At 35.8% G+C, this 8,730-nt stretch overlaps 1 protein-coding gene across 3 annotated transcripts; it reads right to left on the bottom strand.

Annotated features, from left to right (window-relative positions):
- Positions 1 to 332: 332 nt before the first annotated feature.
- Positions 333 to 8,730, bottom strand: LOC110805379 (phosphopantothenoylcysteine decarboxylase). 3 transcript variants are annotated; one of them, XM_022010967.2, is made up of 4 exons: positions 8,474 to 8,730; positions 7,245 to 7,389; positions 4,833 to 5,179; positions 333 to 890 (listed from the first exon to the last, which is right to left on the bottom strand). In XM_022010967.2, exons 3-4 carry the CDS (start codon positions 5,175 to 5,177, stop codon positions 618 to 620), a joined length of 618 nt encoding a protein of 205 aa, XP_021866659.1. In that variant the 5' UTR covers positions 5,178 to 5,179; positions 7,245 to 7,389; positions 8,474 to 8,730; the 3' UTR covers positions 333 to 617. The 3 variants fall into 3 exon arrangements, with proteins under 3 accessions (XP_021866659.1, XP_021866660.1, XP_021866662.1); XM_022010968.2 differs by having other exon boundaries at positions 8,510 to 8,730; XM_022010970.2 differs by lacking the exon at positions 8,474 to 8,730 and having other exon boundaries at positions 7,245 to 7,413.

Genomic DNA, 8,730 nt, shown 5'->3' with positions numbered 1-8,730 from the left:
TTTTTATTCTCATAAAGGTTGTGCCAAAATCAATTAGGTAATGAGCCAAAAACTAATTTCTCGTACAGTCGTACAGAGTAGCGTTGATAGTACATTTTTTTCAAGACCGTCCAAACATAACATGTTGTGTTATAACTTATAAATGAGTTTGATCCACCTACAAGCCTAAATGTCAACCTTCATAAGCTTCATTTATGGACGTCTACGTTTATAAGTTATAACATAACTTTTTTTTTTTGATAAGGAAAGGTATATGGTTTCTAAGGTCTTTCCCTGTCACGGGGAAATACCAAAGAATTACGGAGTATAACATAACTATTTGACCAGTAATATCTCCAACAAATAAAGTCAGCTTTCGATCAACCAAACAAAAGATCTACTACACATGCTTGCTTAATCAAAACACACATTGTCATGGTAACAAACATTCACACAATCCTGGAACACAATGTTATGATTTCGGCGATAAAGAGTGCTATATGGACACCGAGAAACTTTTTCTGACCTAAACCACTATACAATAGAACCATGCATATAACATTCAGAAACTTCACACAAAATTACATTAGCCTGGTAACGAAACGATACCTAAGTAACACTACACATTCGAACCAGCTTTAGAGCCGATGAGACTCCAAGAATAGCCGTATGGTCTTATAAATGAGAGATGGTTCAGCCATAGCTCCATTTCCATAATCACCACAAGCCAACCTCTTTGTAACAGGAGGAATCAAAGTTATGCCGAGCTCATCAATTGACAGAAGATGCTTCTCTGTAAATGGGTTGTTCCACATGAAGGTGTTCATTGCTGGAGCAACAAATAAAGGCTTATTGTAGTCCCATGCCCGTACAACACATGTTAGCAGATTGTCACATAATCCTCCAGCAATCTACCAAATAAATAAACAAATTCAGTTACATTACATATATTATAGACATCACTCACAAATGCTATACCATGTGTAACTAGAAAATATTTAAGTGATGTTGGATTTGAGATGTAAATGTGAACCAACATACATTGACCTCATTTAGGATCCGTTTGGTTGGGTGTAAAACATTTTTAGTGAAAAATGATATTCATGGAAAACAATTTACAATGGAAAACACAATTCCAAAATTAGTTTTCCGTTGTTTGGTTCCAGGTAAGAAAAATGATGAAACGAAAGGAAAATGAAAGGGAAAGTAAACAGGTAGTGAAAGGAGTGTACAGGAAAGATACGGGAAAAGAAGGAAAATAGATTTCCGGAAAATGGTTTTCCATCATTGGGAGAGCACTTTTACTACTAGGGAAAATGGTTTTACACTCATTTGCAAACCAAACAATGTAAAATTGAAAATAGAGGAAAATTGTTTTCCATGAAAATGTTTTACACCCTACAAAACAGAGCCTTAAGAATGGTCTAATGATCTAGTGCTGCTAACAGCACATGTCCCGTGTTTGAAAACTGCATGACTCACACCCCAATCAACTTTTTACTCAGTAAGTTTTTAACCTAATCTTCCTATGATACTTTAAGGTACTCATGTTAGACGGTGAAAATTTTTGGTATCAAAGAAAGTGTGAAGTATCCATACCCATCTTAAAGATCTGACACGGGTATTTGAATGAAATGAAGATACAGAGTATCGAGGTTTCAATAAGCCCAAATACACTTCAACAGTTCAACATCTTTTCAATTTCCTAATCTAGAAAAGGGGTAAAAAAAATTTGATCAAAATTTGATAGTGAACCTGATTGAATGTTAGTTAGATTGCTTTAATCTTTACAGCTGGTATCAGTAGGGGAAAAAAAGACTTCTCAGTGTCATATTATGCATTATTTTTTTCCCCGTGACAAAACTATGACAGGACGCTACCAACTCAGATATCACTAAATCCCTTTATCCACGTAGTTACATAATGGAATTTTGTACTCACAACTACAAAAAGAATAATGATGCCACACATGTAACACAAGATGAAGGATACTTCCAAAACCCCAAAAAATGCCAGTGCAAGTCGGCATGATTCCACCAAAGCTTTATATAACAAGAACTAACCCAGGACTAGTGACCTTAGACTTAACTGTGTCCAAAATTATCTACTTTCAATATTTTCTGGCTCTTTTCCAAGCTAGCACATACATGTTCAAAGGAAAAAACCCTACTGTAGACCTGTAGTAGCTTATTATGGCTACAGTGCCGAGCTAAGAGTAAAACGGCGGAGACGGGGGGGGGGGGGGTGTGAGTATTAACTTTATGGATGTGTTAACTAAAGCGCACACCAAGTTCGTATGAGTAATTATCAAAAATAGAAACCAAGTTAGCTTGACTTTATGATAAATATCATATCACATCACCACAAAATAGTATCGTTATAATTAGTATAATTCAGAAGCAAGGATACAGATAGAAAATACCAAACAAGAGTTTACAGTTTTATAAATAGCTTGGTGTGACTTTATTATACTACGTACATGAAACACTATATTTGTGATTCCACATCAGGTCAAATCAAAAAATTGTCTCAATAAGTCCTCTTAGTTGTCTCTTTCTCTTCACACAGATTGGGTTAGTAAGCCTCTTTTAACAATTTTTTTGATATATTCACTTTTATGGCTATAAAACGTTTAGCTAACAATAGCAGATTGCAACTAATTGAGATTCTGTTTTTAAACATGGGTATAACTGAAGCTAAAGCTTGGATATTTCTAAGGCCACAGTAACATATAAGTTTTACGAGACGTGGTAAGGCTGTCAGCAGTATGAGAGGGGATGCTGGTAAGTCTTTGTGATGCTGGCTTCCTCTTTCTGATGCAAGATCTACTGAGGGCTTAGGGGTCCTCTAGAATAAAGATGCTACTGAAAGCATCTTTAGTACAAAGCTAAGATGATTCAATTAAGTGGACTCAGTGACTCACAATGAGTAATTATTTCAAGAATTAGGATGAATAATACCACGCGTCAAGGAAAATCATCGTTTAAGCTGTTGTCAGATTTCATGGTACTTTTAACTCTAATCCAAATATTTCTATTAGCAAAATACAAAGCATAAATAGTTGTTAGGACAAGACTGGCCCTCTTACGCTACTCCATAAAGTAACATCATTTAGTGGCTTCAGGTCTTGTTCAGACTTCCTAAGAGGGACAAATGAAACACATCTGGTCTTCAACTAGATCCTTCATGTGTTCATTCTTTTCTATTGAAGGTGCTCAAAAGTCCAGTATGCTTCTGTTTTTTTGTTGTGCTTTTATTACATGTCACATTTGGAAGAGGCTCTGTTGACATGGTGAGTCTACCCTAGTCAGGCTTTACTTGGGGAGTTGGGCCTGAGGTTATTACATTCAGAGACTGAACTGTCTGAAATCTATAACTATTCAAATACAGAGACCAGCCATAGTTATCAGTTTATCACTGTCTCTGCTATTTGGGAAAAGGAAATTCAGGGCATTCTGTTGACAGCAGCACACTATTCTCTTAATTGCTACATATACTTAATATTATTCCTCTGTTGTGGATCACAGTTTATGCTGGCAGAAAGAAAGAGAAAACTCTACATTCTTTCAGAGTTCATAACATACTCTTGTTGCTCTATAATATTAACCAAACCTTGCTAGCAAGTGGGTCTGAAGTCCTTTTATAATGTTTGGGGTTGTTTTACTTAACCTTGTACTTAATTGTCTTTTGATTGTACAGTAATTCCATTCAACACCCCACCCCCCCGGATCCACCTCAAAAGACATCAAACTGTTCCACTCCAACATTGCTAGGAATCATCAGTTCATCACTTCACTCCAATAGATAGCAATCACCAATCACAATAGAAGAGCCCGACATAAAACTGTAGAAGGCTAAAGATGATTGACAGTATCGACAATCAGGATTCAGGAAGTTTAGGAGGACCTAGATAGAGATAATACAGTACTGAATAGAAATTTAGGGGGATATAGAATGTGTTTCTATCGTTCAAACTCTTCCAAAAAGGTGGGATTGCATTCGAGGAATCGAGGGTCCAAATTCGCTACATTAGGCCACACAGGAACTACAAGAATCAATCACAAAAGTTAAAAAAAAAAAAAAAAAAGATTTAGGCAATATAAGTAAAAAAAAAAGAAAGGATTGTGTTCATCTTATTTCCATTTATTTCAGGAAATATAAGTTTAGATAAGATAAGTAAAACAAAAACAAGACTTGTCTAAGTATAATTTACAACTAATATAAGTTCAGATAACTTCAGATTAATGAAAATCAGGTGAATAGAACATACCCTTAGTACGAGGGTCCAAATTCGCTAAATTAGGCCACATTGGAACTTATAGTCATATTCTTCAAAATTTGTTGGAGACATTAAAAAAATTGCTATGCAAAGTTGTATACAAAATAGTAAAGTGAAATTCCACTCACTATATCATACTTCATTTGTTCCCACTTGCTATCTTGGCATTCCCAAGTTAAGTTCCAAAAAATTAATTAACACGAAATTATCTACAATGCTTTCATTTAAGTTTAGCATGGCTTTAAATATCCATATATATTAATCAGCTACACTAGGTTATATTTGTAACATCGATTTTCCCAGCACATCATAATTTAGTGTCTTCTAAATCTGCGTGTTTGGTAAACACGAAATACCAAAATTCCATTCGAAAGGGACAGAACTAGACTGATTAAGTTCAAATTATCCACTATCAAGACTCAGAAGTCATGGTAGACATAGCCTTACAAGCCTTCACGAGTTCAAGAAATATCAATGAAGAGGCAACGAAACAATTTTAACATAAACTCTATGAAATGGAATCAAATAATAGTTAAGTGGGCAGACAATACGAGATGGAAGGAGGAGAAATTACCTTCCCAAGAGTATTTGCTGAAAGAGGAGCAATAACCATAATGTCAGCCCACCTGCGAAGTTCAATGTGAAGGACATTGTCACCTATTTTACTCCAACTAGACCACTCATCCTCATCTGTGTACAGTATCACATCCTCTGGAATTGTCAGAGTGTCAATGAAATGCAACGCAGATTTAGTGGCAACTGCTTTTACGTCAGCCCATTCAGAAAAGCAATGACAGAGGTTCCCAAACTTGATCGCAGCAACACTTCCACTAGCAGCAAGAAGGATCCTGGGTCTCCTAGGTGCGGTATTAGCTTGTACTGCTTCTATCTGAGTAGAAACAGGCTCTCCTTGTTCCATATCTAAGGATAAAGTCAACGGTGTTCAGAAATCTGATATATTTTCAAAACCATAAAGGGTACTTTTTTCTGTTCTACTTTGCACAACTAATGAAACAACCTATAATATAAATTGAGAAAATAACAATTCACAATCAAAAACAATAACATTTCAGAATCAGATTACTTAAACAGCTAAAAAAAACCTGTGCCCCCCCCCCCCCCCCTTCCGTTCCCAAAAGGTATCACAAACAGGCAGTACATTGAAATCCAGTTATCTGTTTAAATTCCAATTTCCAGTCGAGTGTGCACAATTCCATCAAAACAGCTTAGAGACGTGGGTGACAATCTTATGATTAGAATCCAGTTATCTGTTTATATTCTTATTACTGGTATCAGTAAATAAATAATTATCTGTATTTTATTAGCCACATCATTATCTCTCCTGTTGGATTTTGAGCTCGCTTGCAAAACCAGCATCACCATTAACCAACCTCTAAGTTGCAACTTCTATTATGATTGAAACAAACATAATAAAGGTTAACTTGCTTGGTCCATTAACACTAGTAGGCAAATTCAAAGCACAAGGGAAAAATATAATCTAATAAAAAGGCTCACCAACTGCATACCCTGAACTCCTTGCACATGCAAATTCAAATAACTAGATTCACACAGTAATGAGAAGCGTCAAACTCAGCAGAATCAGTTACAGTGAAAAGACGAGATGCTGCCAATATCTGGCAGCCAAAAAAAGGTAGAAAAAGGAAGAAGATTGATATTGTTTTCTTGGCACTCATAAGAATGGTGCATGAGAACCAGAGTGTGCCTATGAGGGGGAAAGGGAGGAGGACAGAAGAAAGGAGTTAAGAACTGAGAAAAGATTTGGCTTTCGAAATTAAGGCCATGGCAATACAACTCTTAAATCTTACTAAAGCTAGTTGGACTTCCCTAAATGAATTAGATAGCAAGATTTGTTTTAGCATGAGAGTAAAAGAATAGAGCAATGTTTACTTCAGAGTTTCTAGTTTTCTACCCTTTCTGCGGCTTCTGCCCATCTACCAACCGTACAAATGTACTATACATAATTATTCACATATTCACTTTACTGCACAGCAGCATTCACAAGCAACCTAAAGTGTAGACAGCAATAAATTGAAAAATACAAACCGAACTCCTTGGCCACAACAATGTCCAGAAAAATTCTCAAATTCACAAGTTTTCATGTACTCCAGAACTGTAGACGATTTAAACCCTAAGTTCAACTGTTCAAGTCTGACCAATGCATTGAAGATAACAAGCAAAATGAATATAAGAATCAGCTTAAAATTGCCAGAAATTGGCATCCGAAAGTATAAACCCACCACTAGCAGGAAGGGGAGCAAGCCGAGCATTAGGCGAGGTTGATGATTGCAACTTATACACATTAGTTTGCTTGGCAGAAAAAGGAGCTTCCATACACAAAAACAGTAGCAAAAACTGTTGTAATGCAGTACAAATAACTTCCAAATTATAGCAGGTTAAGATTTTTAATGACTTCCTTGTGTTGATCATAACTTCTGCTAACATTTATATAGGACAGTTATATTATAACACCTTAAACACATCAACTTTGTACATGCCCTCAAAGCCTCAGTGATGCATATCCTCAAAAACCATCAGGGTATTCTAAAACAAAACCCATTTAGGGGGTACCCAGATATCAAAGCAGTCTAACACACAATATTTCTTTCAGGCATTCTATCAAACACCTTAGGCGCATTCCTCAGGTCACCAATATTTCCATAATACATGATCATTTTGTTAGTCAGAGATGTATTTGAGTCAATACCATTAATGTACATACAATTGTGATTTTGCGTCAGCCCTGAAATTTCTCCAAATACACACCATAAATCCCTTACTTTGTCTAAAACCCTAAGGGTGATGAAAACGACCACATTTCCACCCATTTCAATAGAAATTATAGCAAGTTAACTTAATGAGAAACTATTCAAATAATGCCCCAGATATTTCGCAAGCATTGCAATTTAGTACAGATTTCATAGCTAGTTGAGCAAAGATTGAAAAATTGAAAATGAGAAAACATTACCAGAGTCTTGGATGGTAGAAAGCGCGCGGTTGACTTCCAGATATGAGGCAACAGTGGTGGCTTGGGTGGAGAAACGGCGGGAACTGGCGGCGGAGTGGTGTAGTTCTTGATAGAGATCGGTGAAAGATGTACAGGGGCTGAGAGCCTGAGAGGGAAGCGCCAATTTGATGAGGAAGTCTTAATCTATACTGGGTATACCATTGAAATGGCATACTAATATTCTGCATTTTTATTTAGTACCAAACCACATAGTTTGGTACAAGAAAAGTAGTGGTATTTTCTCTTGCGATACCAAACAAAATAGTTTGGTAACGTGGTTTCATCTTTATTTGATTCCTAACAACATAATTTGGGACTCACAAGTTAAAGATAAATGTTATTTTTCATAGACCAGACTCAATTTATTACTTGAACTTACTATTTAGCCCTTAATATACCGACTGAAGTTACTTTTTTACCCTTAGTATACCATTTTAATGGTATACCTAGTATAGATTCAGAAAACCTCCAATTTGATTTCGGAACTTCCCAGTTTAATCGAAGAACGATACGAGAGTGTAAAAAAAAGGGAAAATTTTTGTCAATTACTCCCTCCCTCCGTCTCTTAATACTCGCACCAGTTTGACCGATACAGAGTTTAAGATACTTGAATTGACTTATTAATTTAATGGTGTTAGTGGATAGTGGAGTATTTTTTTAATATAGTTAGTGGGACTTGCGTAAGGGATAGGGAGTGGTGGGTGGTGTATGTGAATTTTTAAATGGCTTTTGTAGGGAGTAATGGTGTAGGTGGGGTAGTAGATAAGTGTGAGAAATAATATAATATTGGTAAAATTTTCCATTTATAGAAGCGGTGCAAGTATTAAGGGACGGCCCGTAAAGGAAAGTGGTGCGAGAATTAAGGGACGGAGGGAGTACTATGTCTTTAGTGACTTTGTAAATTACTAACTATCTTGTTAAAAGTTGTAAAAGTTATCCATTACTACTAGGTGTTTATTTATTATTGTCAATTACTACCTTAGTCCATATTCCGACTAATTAGTCACTAATCATACCATAATCAATCGTTAATCATACTTTAATTATTTTAATTAATTAACAATTTAAATTTTAAAAAAAAATCCAAAAACAAATAAAATCATAAATCTGAAAAACCCAAAAAAATCAAACACACTATATAATTAATAAATCAAATTCTGAAAACTAATTTAATTGATGTTCTGACTTACTAAAACCCTCCTTTTGCTTCTAGACACTAAACGAACCTCTTTCTTTATCTCAATCAGCCCAATTTTCTACAATATGGATGAGGAGCACCGACAAGGGTTTTTGAGTACCGGCCAAGAGCAGAACACCGGCGAGGATAGCATAAGTTTTTGGCCAGCAGTAAGCTTTACGAATTACGAGGAGATGAACATAGATGATAACTATGTACTCCGTAATTGGGTTTTGGTTTTGGTTTTGGTTTTGGTTTTCGTAGTCTTCT

Source organism: Spinacia oleracea, chromosome 4 (genome assembly GCF_020520425.1).
Source record: "Spinacia oleracea cultivar Varoflay chromosome 4, BTI_SOV_V1, whole genome shotgun sequence".
In the NCBI taxonomy this organism is placed as follows: domain Eukaryota; kingdom Viridiplantae; phylum Streptophyta; class Magnoliopsida; order Caryophyllales; family Amaranthaceae; genus Spinacia; species Spinacia oleracea.
The sequence above is the reverse complement of the archived record's forward strand: the minus strand, read 5'-3'. Positions and strand labels throughout refer to the sequence as shown.

Bases quoted from the DNA above. Each gene is read 5' to 3' on its own strand.
- LOC110805379 (XM_022010967.2), bottom strand. From the start codon at position 5,177: ATGGAACAAGGAGAGCCTGTTTCTACTCAGATAGAAGCAGTACAAGCT. The intron at 891-4,832 runs GTAATTTCTCCT...TTTATTTGGTAG, and splicing joins CAGCAAATACTCTTGGGAAG to ATTGCTGGAGGATTATGTGA.